The sequence below is a fragment of the Ovis aries genome, chromosome 24 (assembly GCF_016772045.2).
Source record: "Ovis aries strain OAR_USU_Benz2616 breed Rambouillet chromosome 24, ARS-UI_Ramb_v3.0, whole genome shotgun sequence".
NCBI lineage: Eukaryota > Metazoa > Chordata > Mammalia > Artiodactyla > Bovidae > Ovis > Ovis aries.
This window is the reverse complement of record NC_056077.1, coordinates 30,289,945-30,305,127: the sequence shown is the minus strand read 5'-3', so window position 1 is coordinate 30,305,127 and position 15,183 is coordinate 30,289,945. Positions and strand designations below refer to the sequence as shown.

General features: G+C 48.0%; 1 protein-coding gene across 7 annotated transcripts in view; it reads left to right on the top strand.

Moving 5' to 3' along the window:
• AUTS2 (activator of transcription and developmental regulator AUTS2) overlaps positions 1 to 15,183 on the top strand; it is a 1,205,607-nt gene that overhangs the window by 1,165,800 nt on the left and 24,624 nt on the right. For 4 of the 7 annotated variants that reach the window (XM_060406300.1, XM_060406297.1, XM_060406302.1 and 1 more), the window contains 5 exons: positions 9,511 to 9,976; positions 10,882 to 10,971; positions 11,232 to 11,485; positions 12,709 to 12,929; positions 14,639 to 14,683. In XM_060406300.1, the coding sequence (XP_060262283.1) occupies positions 9,511 to 9,976; positions 10,882 to 10,971; positions 11,232 to 11,485; positions 12,709 to 12,929; positions 14,639 to 14,683 (1,076 nt within the window). The remainder of the gene's footprint in view (positions 1 to 9,510; positions 9,977 to 10,881; positions 10,972 to 11,231; positions 11,486 to 12,708; positions 12,930 to 14,638; positions 14,684 to 15,183) is intronic. The other 3 variants (XM_060406299.1, XM_027961997.3, XM_060406298.1) reach the window with 3 other exon arrangements.

Genomic DNA, 15,183 nt, shown 5'->3' with positions numbered 1-15,183 from the left:
CGAACTGGTCTCTGTTTAATCCTTTGAAGAAAAGAGGGAGAGGAGGAAAATGAAGAGAAGTGTGTGTTAGAGAAGGTAGATTGTCTTCAGTCAAACACCATTGGTGTGTACGGTTTTAGAGATGGTACTAGGAGTTCCCCTGAGGTCTGGTGGTTAAGGCCCCACCTTCCAATGCAGGGGACATAGGTTCGATCCCTGGTCAGGGAAGTAAGGTCCCACATGCTGTGGGGTACAGCCAAAAATTAAAAATAAAACACAGATGATACCTAAAACATAGGGAGTGTTCAGAGTATTAGTAAATGAGTTCAGCAGTCATGTTCGTTTTAATAAGTATATACAAAGCATGCACGCATACTTGCTAAGTCTCCTCTGTCATGTCCGGTTCTGTGTGACCCTGTGAACTGTAGCCCGCCAGGCACCTCTGTCCATGGAATTCGCCGGGCAAGAGTACTGCAGTGAGTTGTCATCATCTCCTCCAAGGGATCTTCCCAACCCAGGGATCAAACCTGCGTCTCTTACGTCTCCTGTGCATTGGCAGGCAGGTTCTTCACCACTAGTGCCACCTGGGAAGCCTTATACAAAACTTGCTGCTAAGACACTTCAGTCGTGTCCGACTCTGTGCGACCCCATAGATGGCAGCCCACCAGGCTCCCCCATCCCTGGGATTCTCCAGGCAAGAACACTGGAATGGGTTGCCATTTCCTTCTCCAGTGCATGAAAGTGAAAAGTGAAAGTAAAGATGCTCAGTCATATCCGACTCTTAGCGACCCCATGGACTGCAGCCTACCAGGTTCCTCTGTCAATGGGATTCTCCAGGCAAGAGTACTGGAATGGGGTGCCATTGCCTTCTCTGATACAAAACTTGCAGTCTTTGCTAAAAAGGAGATTTTGTCTGAGGTCACAGAGTAGACATCAGAAGGTGTGTTTAAAGAATGGATATTGCCGGCAGCTTGAAATAATTGCATGTAGATTTACAGAAATCTGATGCTTGACTGTGTTTCTGGGCTATTTGGGTTAGACATTCCACATTTATTGATGTTCCCACTTTTAAAGTCTCCTTTTATTGTTTGGCTACCATCTTCTTTCTGTGTGGTGAGGTTTCTGTGGCTCTTTCGTGTAGACAAGTAAGTAGGAAAGCTAACTAGAAGGTAGAATAGAATAATTTAAAAGTAGGCCATGTGCAGTCCTGATGTAGGGATCAAACATTCAGGAAGATACGGATGGATGGATGGATGGGTAGGTGCACTGCCTCGTGGCCCCTGGCCCACAAGATTTTCCTGAGGCCTTTGAGGCTCATTCATATTTGCTACAATAATGCCCTTGTAGTGGGTAAATTAGGGCTTTCTAATCCAGTGTGAGGACTTCCCAGGTGACCCAGTGGTAAAGAGTCCACCTGCCACTGCAGGAGACCCAGCTTCAGTCCCTGGGTCTGGGAGGCCCCTGGAGAAGGGAATGTTTACCCACTCCAGTATTCTTGCCAGGGAAATCCCATGGACAGAGGAGCCTGGCAGGTTACAGTCCATGGGGTTGCAAGAGTGCCAGACATGACTTAGCAACTAAACAGCAACAGCAATCCAGTGTAAAGACCAGAAGAACAGAAATGTGTCTTGGGAGAGTTTTTCTCCTCCTCCTCCCCGTTTCCCCTTTCCTCCTCGTCCTTCTCCATCATCAGGGTTCACCATTTCCTTTCTCTTCAGATACACCAGATAGAACCAATTAGAAACATTGAGAAGTTGATGGAAGGCTAATGCCCTTCCTATACAATCCTCATCTCTGATAGAAAACACCATCTGTCTTCTGGGTGAACAGTTTTTTTAAACCTCCATCCTGTAGGTGGGGCAGTTTAAAAAGACTTAAACAGTTACTTTCCTGGTTGATTTCTTCAGATAGTGCGGGCATATTTGTTTATGAAGAACCCTTTTTAAAATATCCTTTACTTTTCTTCTGCGATAATAATACATATTCTCTATGGACAATTTGGAAAGTTAAGAAAAGCACAAATTTAAAAGTTTGAGTCAATGGTTATTTCTAGTAGATGGGATTTTTTGTTGTTCAGTCGATAAGTTGTGTTTGGCTCTTTGCGACCCCATGGACCGTATACAGCATGCCAAGTTTCCCCGTCCTTCACTATATCCCAAAGTTTGCTCACATTCATGTCCATTGAGTCTGTGATGCTATCCAACCATCTCATGCTCTCTCCTCCTTTTGCCTTCAATCTTTCCCAGCATCAGAGTCTTTTCCAGTGAGTCAACTCTTTGCATCAGATGGCCAAATTATTTGAGCTTCAGCATCAGTTCTTCCAATGGATACTCAGGGCTGATTTCCTCTAAGATTGTCTGGTTTGATTTCCTTGCTGCCCAAGGGGCTCTCAAGAGGCATCTTAATGCATATCTTTCTAATCTCTTTTGGTGTGTATATGTATGGATTTATGCAGACAATAGGGATAAATAGTTTCCTTTATTTTACTTAATAGTAATTTTGTCTTGAAATATTTTCCATGAAATTAAATCTTTTTCAACAGTAGTTTGGGGAACATTGATCACTTACTTTATTTTGTGCTATACATTGTGAAAAGCACATAACATGACTTTTTAGCTTCCACAACAGCCCTTTCAGGTAGTTGTTAGAATTCTGGAAACAGAGCAGCCCACCACAGGGACATGATACATCAAATCTCATCCTCATCCGCACCCAGCGCCCTCTTTGTTTGAGAAATATTTTATAGCACACTCTCACTGTTTAATTTCTGGAGCAAAATATTTGGTTTATCTATACACTATGTTTATAATTTTTAAAATGTATATAAAGCCTTTAATGAAATGTAAAGGAGAAACAAATAGAAAGTAACTTATAACAACATAGTATGTTTTAAGTACATACATGCCTGTTTACATTAGAAAGCAATGAAAGGTCAGAGGCTGAATCTGTACATAGAGATACAACTATCGTAGTAATTTCAACAGCAGGAGCAGCCTCACCATTGATGTCATGATCTTCCCAAGCGAGAAACAACTCCACCACAAGACCTACACAGCAGACATAACCTCATACAATAGTTGCGTTCCTTGAGAACCCAGTGTGTATTAAAGCCATGCAAAAAATTATTTTGTCTTTTCTTTGCAGACAGGCTCTAGGTTTCTCAGCCGTATAGATGTTCAATGGGACTTTAGAAAGTAAACCAAGATACTGTGTGGGGTTTAGCTTCATACCATGAAACATCTCATCCCTCTGAGAGTCACTGATTCCCTCCAGTCTCTGTGGCAGACACATACACTCCAGCGAACTTGGAAAACCCCTCAAGGGGTGGTCTCTTCGAAGACCTGCCTCTTCCATGGCTTACCCTTTAACTTGTCTCTCTCTCCCCCTCTCCACCCCCGTTTATTTATTTATTATTTTCTGCATCATCAAACACCCTTGAACACAGATCCTCAAAGCATTTGGGGGGTATATGTTTCTGAAAGTTGAGAGGCCCTCTAATTTCCTTGTCAGATTTGTTCCCAAGTGCCGTATGATTTGTGTTGTTTTTTAGATAATGTTTATTCATTTAGTTCTGTATTTGGCTGCGTCGGGTCTTAGGTGCATCATCTGGGATCTTTCAGTGCGGTGACTGGACTCTAGTTGTGACTCGCACAGAGAGCACAGGCTTAGTTGCTCTGGGGTATGGGTGATCTTAGTTTCCCGACCAGGGATCAAACCAGCATCCCCTATATTGCAAGGCTGATTCCTAACACCCAGACCATTTGGGAAGTCCCAGGGGGTTTTTTTACTGTCAAGGGAATTCTTTTTTATTTTCTCATCACTATTGCTGCTGTGTAGAAAAGCGACAGATGTTTGTGGTTTTTCTTTGTTCGGATACCTTACTGAGCTCTCTTATTAATTCTCGTATTTTTTTAGCTGGCTGGCTGTTTCCCAACTTGATCATTATATTTTTTATAAATAACAGTTTTGCCCCTTCCTTTGGTGGTAGGTTTGCTATTGATTTTCGGTTTAAACATCCAGGATCATTGCTTCTTACAGGTTTAGTCCACACTGTCTATAACACAAGCTGGTACCTTTTTTTCGGTTGAAGGGGTGTTGACATGGAGTCATTTTTCAGTTTACTTTTATGATTGGGTTGCTTTTAAGTCAATTTTTGTAATTTATATTTTTCATAAAAGCCACTTTATGTTAAAAATTATTAGTATAAATGTATGTACTGTATTTTCTTATTTTATATAAAAGATACTCTCCATGCCTATTAGTCATCAGTTCAGTTCAGTCGCTCAGTTGTGTCCATCTCTTTGCGAGCCCATGAATCGCAGCACGCCAGGCCTCCCTGTCCATCACCAACTCCCAGAGTTCACTCAGACTCAAGTCCATCGAGTCCGTGATGCCATCCAGCCATCTCATCCTCTGTCGTCCCCTTCTCCTCCTGCCTCCAATCCCTCCCAGCATCAGAGTCTTTTCCAATGAGTCAACTCTTCACATGAGGTGGCCAAAGTACTGGAGTTTCAGCTTCAGCATCATTCCTTCCAAAGAAATCCCAGGGCTGATCTCCTTCAGAATGGATTGGTTGGATCTCCTTGCAGTCCAAGGGACTCTCAAGAGTCTCAGCATACCACTCTTCAAATCCCCAATTTTATTTGCTTTGCTTTTTTCCCTTTGCTCAGACTATTTTTAAACAGAAGACCAATTTTAAAATTTAAATAGGTTACATGATTCAAAAATTTAAATATGCATGTATGTAGACAGTCAAATATCCCTCCCTCCATTCCCTGTCTCCCCAGTTCTTACTCCTCCCCAAGCCCCTAAGCAGGTGTGCGTGCATGCGTGCTAACTCGCTTCAGTTGTGTCTGACTCTTTGCAACCTCATGGACTGCAGCCCCCCTCCCAGGCTCCTCTGTCCGTGGGATTCTCCAGGCAAGAATAATGGAGTCAGTTGCCATTTCCTTCTCCACCCTAAGCAGGTAATCCGAGGCTATTGGTTTCTTGGATATTCTTCCAGAGCTTCTTTAGATATAAAGTAAAAATGAATATATATTATTTTTCTTCATTTTTCATAAAAGCTAGGGTATGCTCTACATTGTACATATGTAGCCCCTCATTCATTTGTGTAGTTGCAGTTGGTTCCACTGTACAGATGTATCAAATGTATATGTAACCCTAATGATTAGGTTTGAGTTGTTTCCAAAAATGTGATTCACATCCTGATACTGTTTCACTGTGTCTGTAGACCAAATTGTTATTTGCCAGGTCAAAGGAACTCCTTAGTTTTTTGGGTAAATGTTGCCACATCACCCTCCACAAAGACAACAGGGTTTATATTCAACTAGTAAACCAGAAAAGAGCCCATTTTCCCCAGAGAATTTATATCTAAGTTGTAGCCAGCTCAAGCACATTTTTCCTACTCTACCCTTAAGTTTTTTTCATTGTGCTTGAGTCAAGTTTGTTGAGATATAATTTACACACAGTACATTCAGCCTTTTTACTGTATAGTGTAATTCAAATTTGCATATCCTTTATTGTAAGCATAATGTTATTTTTACAAACACAAAGAGAAATTCTAAAACCCCCCAAATGGAATAAGACTTCTAAATAAGACCAGTCAATTTGCACATGTTCTTATTTCTTTCAGCCTCAGCACATTTCATCCTTTGGTAAATTCAGAGCACACTGAGCAATAGCCTCCCCTTCCCCCCCCCGCAAAAAAAAAAAAAAACACATTTTCTTTTTTTATGTGTTCTTGCCAGTTTTGGAGGAGCTCAGTAAGATAAATGGACTGTCAGGATGAAAGAGCTTAACTGGGAAGATGCATTTATTGAATAATTGAAAGGAAGAGGAAATGCATTACCAATTAGCCACAAAAATGCATGACGCCTAATCCGTGCCTCAAGGATCCATGTAAATGGTGGTCGTAAAACTTTCAGCCCCATAGTTCTTACCAGCCTTCCAACCTTGCTCATAGGCTGCGGCACCCTCACTGATGGACTGATGATAGCTTTCAGATTGAGCCCAAGGGCCGTCTTCCAGCAACCCTCTCTAACTCTCCTAACCGTTTTCACTTTCTGGCTGTACTTAAAACATTGTAACCGAATCCTGGATTCATCATTGCCTGCTCTGTTTCAGGGTTATTTTGCTTCTTAGGAGGCAATCAGAGAAGAGGCACTCGGTAGTGGCAGAGCTGGGACTAGAACTCCGCTGTCTGGTTTATTAAACAACAAGCAAGTTTCTTAACTTCTCTGGGCTTATCCCCCGTCTAGTCAGAGGGTTAGATAACACCCCTACTACTCACAGAACAGTCCAGGCGTCAGCATCACCCAGGAAATTCTCAGGAAGGTGGACTCTGGAGCCACACTCACCACCACCCCCCACCCCAAGCCGCTGACCCTGCATTTGAATCAGATCTTCAGGGGATTCCTATGCACATTAAATTTTGAGAAGTGCTGGGATGGTCTCCCAGATTCTGGTCTTCTTCCAAAATTCTGTGCCTCTTGATTCCCTAAGTCATTCCTCATAGATGGTTCCCTACAAATGCGTAGAGTTTGCTGGAAAGGTTTTGGTCTTGTCTGTATACCTTGTTGAACATCACTGATGGCGACGATGCCAAGTCTCGGCACCACTCCTGACTCCAGCTGAGTTTGGGTTGGTCCTCAGACGGTGGGACAGCAGAGGTAAGAACCACCTCAGTTTGCCTTTATGGGGCCTTGGGAATCAAGCCCAAGCCTGCACGGTGCCTCCTGCAGACTCAGCTGTGTTGTCCAAACTCTAGAGGCTCATCGATTAAAGAACAAGAGATAAATATAGTCAGGCTAGATGGATAAATGCTTATCCGTGCGTTTCTGTTGTACTTCCTTACTGGCCTAAGTAAACTGAAGCAGTAACCTCTGGGTGGTGTCCCAAATTTTCTCTTATGTCTGAGAGAAACTTTAGACCTTGGTTTTTAGAGGGAGGTCATGAATTTGAATGTAACCTAACAAGATGGAAACTATTTATGTATTTATTTGTCACTATCCTCATCCAGGAGGGCTCCCAGGTGGCTCAGTGGTAGGCTGCCTGCAATGCAGGAGACGCGGGTTCGATTCCTGGGTCAGGAAGACGCCCTGGAGAAGGAAATGGCAACTCACTCCGGTATCCTTGCCTGGGAAATCCCATGGACAGAGGAACCTGGCGGGCTACAGTCCACAGGGTCGCAAACAGTCGGAACAACTGACCAGCTAAACAACAGCAACATCCTTGTCCAGAGAAAACAGAGCAGCGCAGAGAGACGGGAATGTATTCCATTTTGTGTGCTTGCCATATTTGTCACAAAAGCATCACCGTCCTCAGCTGTCAGGACAGCAAGAGTCCCTGCTTATGCACATAGGCCCTCATGGAGGAGTTTCTCTTATTTCATCCTCTTAGGATTTCCCGGGTGTTAGTGCTTTCTGCCCAGGGCCTGACTAACCAGCCTGCAGTGTGTGTGTGAAGCCTGAGGTTTTCAGTGAACTTGTATAATTGCTTGCTATAGAAAATATTGTGAAAATGATAGAAAAAGCAGTGAAAAAGCAGCAGCACCAACATCCTTAGATCTAGGTGTCTGCAGATGAAGGGTCTTCCTTTGTGATGTGGGAGTTCTTATGGCTAAAGGGGCTCTGTGTGCACATCAGGAACTTCCTGTTCTCTCTCAGCCCTCAGGTTCTGGAAATTCATAACACATAAGCTTTTCTTAAGCAAAGATCTGCCTAGGAAAGTTCTGAAGACAGCACTGGAAAAAAATGTGCGTGCGTAGGATGTCAGAAGTCTAGAGTTCCTTTTCACCAGATCCATACATTGCTTTATCCTTTTGCTCCTGAATTGTGTGAAGAAGGGTCTTTCTTGGCATCCTGTTAGTGTAGTTGTTCCACGCTGGTCTGCAGCACTCGAGGATAGCTGCGTGAATGACAGCTAACCACGTGCTTGGTTTATAAGCCCACCATTTGTTTCGGCTTTTGTGCATGTTACAGATTTGATCTGTTTTACCGAAAGAACACTGAAAATAATGGATTGCTTTGATGCAAATTTCAAGGAAGAAAACATGACAAGTATATACACCCAATAGGACATCAACAGACATTAATAGGCCCAGTGAGAATACCATGTATTTTTCACACTTGATAGCAGGAAGATGTGAAGAGAAAGGTCATGCCCAAAGTAATCATTTAGGAGTACCTGGTATACACCCTCATTTTAGAGAATGTTGTGATCTATTCTCTTCCTGTTTTTAAGCTTTGTAATAACAGAAAAGGATGGATTTTTTTTTTTAAGTGCAAAAATGTGGGGAAGATAATCCTTCCCCCACCCACCCCCCATCCCCCCCTGCCCCCAGCCACCACCAAGATGTGCATGATCAGTCACGGTCAACTGTCTGCAGCCCTATGGACTGCAGCCCACCAGGCTCCTCTAGCCATGGGATTGTCCAGGCAAGAATACTGGAGTGGGTTACCATGCCCTCCTCCAGGGGATCTTCCCCACCCAGGGATCCAACCTGCACTTCTGCACTGGCAGGCGGGTTCTCTACCATAGAGCCACCTCTATGTGCAATGCCATATTTGTCCCTCATCATTCTAGTAGAGAACTGTACGGAGTTTGACTTATGGGGTCATCAGGGCACCCACATACTAGATGTGGCATGGGTCTTTTGACCTTCAGGGGGAAGTACATCATTTAAATTAATATAGGAGCATATGTTGTCTAGGTGTCATTAGTTACTGTAGAATTTTACTTACATTTCCCATCCCACTTGGTCTCAAGGTCCAGATTCACCTGGCTAAGGACCCCTCCTGTGGTCCAGAGGGAATTCTTTAAAAACTCAAGCCTGTGTGGTTGACGGTCAGTTGGTCTAAATTCATGTTTGTTCCTTCAATCTCAAAAGGTTGGATCGTCAGTGAGTCGTAGGAGGCCTGACCTTTGACCAGACATTTAGCGGTTGCTCAGCAGAAATGTCTCCAAATGTCAAGCGTGCTTCATCAGTCAGAATGCAAAAGGGAGAGGAGGCAAGGCGGAGAAGAAACGTCTGCTGGGCTAAATAATGTTTGCTTCATGTACTACTGAAAACACTTCTCCTTTGTCTAGTCAAGAACTGTGTTTGGGGACTTCCTTGGTAGTCCAGTGACTAAAGTCCTAGCTCCCTATGCAGGGGGCCCAGATTCGATCCCTGGTCAGGGAACGGGATCCCACATACCACAGTAAAGATTGCAGGAGCAGCAACTAAGACCCAGCACAGCCAAATAAATAGTTTTTTTTTTAGAACTGTATTTGTTTTAAAAGGGGTGAATCGATATGTTGTCTACTGTTTGTGAATTTCACTGCATAATCTTGCTTTGTCAAGATTAAGGGAAACATTTATTTGCAGACTCTGATGGCCTCAACCACTTTCTGGAAGGCAGCCTTATCTGACTGGTGGACCTTTCTGGGACCTGACCGATCGTGTCGTTGGGCACAGGTGACCCGGCCCCGAGGTCAGCTTCGCTCACTCACCGTCTGCCTCGCTCTTCTCTCTGCTCTCCCGCACAGATCCCGAGCTCGGCGTCGGCGCGCTACCCCACCACGACGGCCACGATGCGGGGCCCATTGTCCCCAAGGTATCGGGTCTAGAGCGGAGCCAGGAGAAGAGCCAGGACTGCGGCAAAGAGCCCCTGTTCGAGCCCGTGGTGCTGAAGGACGCGCGCCCTCAGGTCCCGCCGCCGCCGCCCCAGCCCCAGGCGGAGCCCCCGCCCCGAGCGCCGTCTCCGGACCCCGCGTCGGGGCCGCGCGCCGAGCCCCCGCCGCCCCCACGCCCCGGCGCGCAGCCGCCGCCCGCGCCCCCGGAGGCCCCGCCGCAGCCCGCGCCGCCGCAGGCACCCCGGCAGCCCCGGCCGCAGTCCCCCGGGCCGCTGCCGCCCCAGGCCCTCCCGCCCGCACAGGCCCACCCCTCCGCCCAGAGCCTCCCGCAGCCGCTGTCCGCCTACAACAGCAGCAGCCTGAGCCTCAACAGCCTCAGGTGAGCCGCCCCCGCCCCGCGTGGGCCATCTGCGGTGGGATGGGCAGGTGGCGGCGCGCGGGGGCTCCTATTGGGACCGGGGCTCCCGTGGGCATCTCTGTCAACGTGTTCTCAGCCAGGCAGGCACGGAAGACAGGGAAGGCGTCCGAGGCGCAGGGAGACAGGGTCTCTGGGGAGGAGATGGGGTGGGATTGGGTTGAGGATCTTTTGGGTGGTAGGGACATGGTGGAGACCTCGACTGCCTGCGGAGGCTCCTGAGAGTGACTGCAGGGAGGAGAAGGTTCAAGGAAGGGAAAGTCCAGGGCGCTGTGCCTGGGACCCACCACTGGTTCCCAGGTTGGAGGCAGGGAAGGGAAACCAGGGGAGATTCCCGGAATGTTAAGGGAGCCTTAGAAGGGAAGCCATTTGCCTCCCTGTCAACATCTCCCTGCAACTCCTGGCGGGGCGGGAGCATGCAGACCAAGGAGAGATCTGGTTCGAGGAGTTTCCGTGGTGACTTCCGCCAGGTGAGTCGCAGAGATACAGAGAAAGATGCTGGGCTGAGGAAAAGGGAGGCATTCCTCCATGGGGAGCCAGGCCTCTTGTGTCTTGTCCTTGCCAGATCATAGAGGGAAGGTTGACAAGCAGCACAGGGACCCTTGCAAAGAAAAGCGAGGAGGAGGGCCCGGCGCAGGGCCCGGGGTCGCCCACCCCCACCGGTCCTGGGGGCTGTCATTCTAAGCGCTTCGGTCGTGTTTTCCTGTGACAGCCTGGTGGCTGGGGTTGAGGGCCCTGCTCTTTCCTGTCTGTGGTAGTGGAAGGAAGCTGCCTCCGCGGGGCCAGGCCCATCTTTTGTGGCCTCCAGTCCATGGAGGTGACAGGGCGTCCGAGCTCCCTGGTTCCCCCTTCCCTGTGCTTCTTCACAGAAGACGGAGCAGACAGACCTGGCGAGCCCAGGTCACCAGCTTGTTCGTTTCCATTGACGTGGCCCCTGTAGGAAGAGTGGCTGGCACAGGGTATGAGGGGCAGCTCTTGGACAGGGCGATGGGGGGCAGCGTGGAGCAGGAGTTGCTGTTCACTGTGTCCACAGCTGTGGGTCTGGTTTAGAGGAACTGCGATTTCAGCAGAGGCTCTGTGCACAGGGTGGGGATCTGCGAAGACCAAGGAGCGAGAGGAGAAGTGTTAAATGGCTCTGTTTGGCTTTGTTTTGTTTTTAAGAAAGTTGATTACTGACCCCTTTTTTTCCTTTCTTCTTTTTTTTTTGATGTTCCAACAGCAGTAGCAGAAGCAGCACTCCAGCGAAGACTCAGCCCGCCCCCCCTCACATCTCCCACCACCCCTCAGCCTCCCCGTTCCCCCTGTCGCTGCCCAACCACAGCCCCCTGCACAGCTTCACGCCCACCCTCCAGCCCCCCGCACACTCGCATCACCCCAATATGTTTGCCCCTCCCACTGCTTTGCCTCCTCCACCACCTCTGACATCTGGGAGTCTGCAGGTGCCCGGACACCCGGCCGGGAGCACTTACTCAGGTAGGAGGGAGGAGCTGGCCTGGCTTCTCCATGCCCCCACTCTCCTTTCCGGACGCCTCACCCCCTGTCTGTGTTATCCCTGATGATTAGGTTTGGACCACTCGCCATGATCCGCTTTATAGAATGTCTTCTTCCTCCAGTCCCCAGTGGGCTGAGAGTCTGCAGAAACTGTACCATTAGCCCCCATCCCAACCTGTCACGATCCAGGGGATTCTGCCAGAGAGAACTTTGTAGTCATGAGGCTTTTCTGACCAGGTCTGCCCGCTGAGCAGTAAAGCACAGGTTGTCTGGGCCCTATGGGCATGACAAAAGCTCTCCACACTCCATGTCTGTTTCAGGCCAGGATCTTAAGTCACATCGTGGCTTAAGGGATTTGTTTTAGTCAAACAAGGGCTTCCCTGGTGGCCCAGATGGTAAAGAATCTGCCTGCAGTGTGGGAGACCTGAGTTCGATCCCTGGGTCGGGAAGATCCCCTGAAGACGAGAATGGCAACTCATTCCAGTATTCTTGCCTTGGAGGATCCGATGGACAGGGGAACCTGGCAGGGTCACAGAGTCAGATACAACTGAGCAACTAACAATTAAATGAGGCCTTCTACCTTGGGTGGGGAAAATGCACTTTTTGAGGCAACATATCCCAGATTTTTAAAGACACACTTAGGGTTAGGTATTGGGTTCTTTGCTCCTCACCTGTATTAATTGAGCCAAGTGTCCCAACTTTGGGTCCATTGTGGCCAAGCTTTGCCACCAGTACAGAGAGCTGTAGAGCAGAGCCTTATCCTTGGAAGAGGGCATGAAGGCTCTGCTTTATCGACTTTTAAGCACTTAAAAATGTTCATTTCTTTAACCTTCAAAACAAAACCACAGCACAGGCAATGTGTTGTCCCCATTCGACAGATGAGGAAACAGACACAGTCAGGATTGGGCAATGCTCTGGGTCACTCAGCTCCCTCGAGAAGAGCTGAAACTTGACCTCTGGCCACTCAGCCTGGACCCTGTACGTGCATGGCACTGGTGGACCCCTGGTCCCCGGAAGCCTGGATGGAGAACAGTTAGGCTGTTGACTGGGCCGTAGCCTCCTCTGCCTGCCTGGAGGTCTTTTCCACAAATGCCCAGCCCCCGTGCACCGGCCTGGAGCCCTCTGTACTGAGCTCCTCGGATGTCCTACTCTGGAGGAAATGACCGCCCCAGAAAAGGTGTCACCGTCTGCCTCCTCTTTTCCAGAGCAAGACATCTTGCGCCAGGAACTGAACACGCGTTTTTTGGCCTCTCAGAGTGCTGACCGCGGGGCCTCCCTGGGCCCCCCACCCTACCTGCGGACCGAGTTCCACCAGCACCAGCACCAGCACCAGCACACGCACCAGCACACGCACCAGCACACCTTCACGCCCTTCCCCCACGCGCTCCCGCCCACCGCCATCATGCCGACTCCGGCTCCGCCCATGGTGCGTACCCCGGCAGAAACGCGAGGCCAAGGAGAGCGCCACGCGCTCTGTATGCAGCCCCGTAGGGCCATCCGGGCACAGCAGACTGGCTGGGAGGCTCCCTTGGCCTTGCCCGTCTTTGGGATACGCCGGCTCCAGGTGGCACTGACCCGGGGCCTGAGTAGGAGCTCTTTTCTGACCCGCTATTCTTAGCGCTGTGGGTGGATTGTATTCCAGATGCTCCCCAAGGCGGTCAAATCCAGTGTGTCGGTGGTTAACTTCTTACGGGTGATTTTGGTTTTTTGAGACATCTTGGGGAATTACCACCAGATCGAAGAATGTATCTGCCGGTGTTTTGTGCTAGCAAATAAACGCTCACAGAATCCTAGGAAGTCTGGAAGGGAGAGCGCCGGCGGGAGACTTGGCCGGCCCTGCATTCCCCCATCAACCCACTTTGTGGGAAGTGTTGCATTTCTTGCATCTCGTGAGACAGCGCCCCCTGTCTGCTGCTGTGCTCTGTCAGCAAGCGGTCCAAACTCAGCCTGGTGGTAAGAGGGGCCACTGGCAGTGTCGTGGTCTTGGCCTTGGCTTGGAGACTAACGCGCCAGGGGTTGAGTGGGAGCCAGTTAGGGTTGATTTTTAACTTAGGAGCTGTGAGGAACAGCACCACACTATGATGCTATCTAGTCTGAGATGGATGCGTGTCCAAACAGTGATGATTAGAGTTTTACTTATTTATATTTTAGTATTTCAGGAAATACTTGATTGAAGGCAGTCAGTACAGGCATTGTGAGGATTTGAATGCCGTGATTCACTGAACTTTACATCCTCTCTTCTCTCCCCTCTCCCCCATTTTGTTCAACTTAGTTTTTTTAAAATACATATTTCAAAGTTTATTTTATAAACCTTAGGAGAATGTTAGCAGTGAGGCCCTGGGACCAAAAATTTTTTCCTCAGAGAAATCCTGCATCTGTTATTTTGGATGAACTCGACTTTTCCACAGTTATATTTTTAAGGGCTTGTTTATCTGGGGAAGGAGTTTATACCAGTCTGAGTGAGCCGTTTCACAAACAAGTTAAATCTAACTGATGGTAGTTACAGCACAGGATGAGGACATTATTTAGAAGAAATCATGGTATATACTCTTTCTTGCTTGAAAGAACCGTTCTAAGGCCAAGCCCGAATTGCTTTGTACTCGGCGGGGGGCGGGGGGGGGCAGTAATTGTTGTCGTTCAGTTGCTAAGTCGTATCAGTGTCTGACACCTTACAACCCATGGACTGCAGCACACCAGGCCTCCCTGTCCCCCACTAGGGGGTAATATAAAAACAGCTGAATGTACCATTATGCCAAAGTGAAGATGAAGACATTGGGAATTCTCTGGATAAATCAGACCCAGTGCTCACTTCTCTCTGATTTATCTGAACAACTGCCTCCTCTCTAGTTCAGACGCTTGGTTCCTGCCCATCTCTAAATAAAGCCTAGAAAGAAAGCCACTCTAGTGTAGTCACAACCTGAAATGCTCTGAATGGGTTTTCGCTTTGACTTTCCATTCCTGTTGATTTCTGGTCAGAGAGACTCAGGAGCTCTGAATGATTTCGTGTACACTGAGATCACGGAGTCTGACGCCTGCCCGACAACAGAGAGGCTTCTTTGGGGCCGCCTCCGCTGAAGCAGTGAATAGAAATGTAGTTTCTCTAAGTAACTAGCTTTTGCTTTGATCCCTTTGCAGTTTGACAAATACCCTACAAAAGTTGACCCATTCTACCGGCACAGTGTGAGTTACCACGCTACCCGTTCACTGTCACCGCTTTTCCATTCCCATGCTCTCGCCACGGTCAGTCAGTGACTCGCAGCCTTCCTTAACCATCTTTGCAAGAACTCCCATTGCTCCTCGTCACTTCGGATGCTTGCTTTTGTGACGTGTGCTTTTGGTAAAGATGCAGTATCTTCTGAATCAAAAGGTCATGAGCCACTCCTAAGACGTTAAAATCCTGCCAGGTGGGGCATCCGCTTTGTTGGAGGTGTTAGAGTTTTAGGAGCCTCTGAAATCACAGATTTCAGTCCTCAGTAGAGATGTTATTAACACACAGAGTTCCCAGAGTTCATCTGGAATCATGTCTTCCAAAGAAAGTACCGTATTCTTTTGACTCATAACTTCAAGAAGCAGATTTTCATTTCTGCTAGACCGTTGATCCCTCTTCCACATGGCTGGCATTATTTTCCTGAGCTTGTGCCAACTCGTTAAAAATATCATTTAAATGAAAGAAGGTCTTA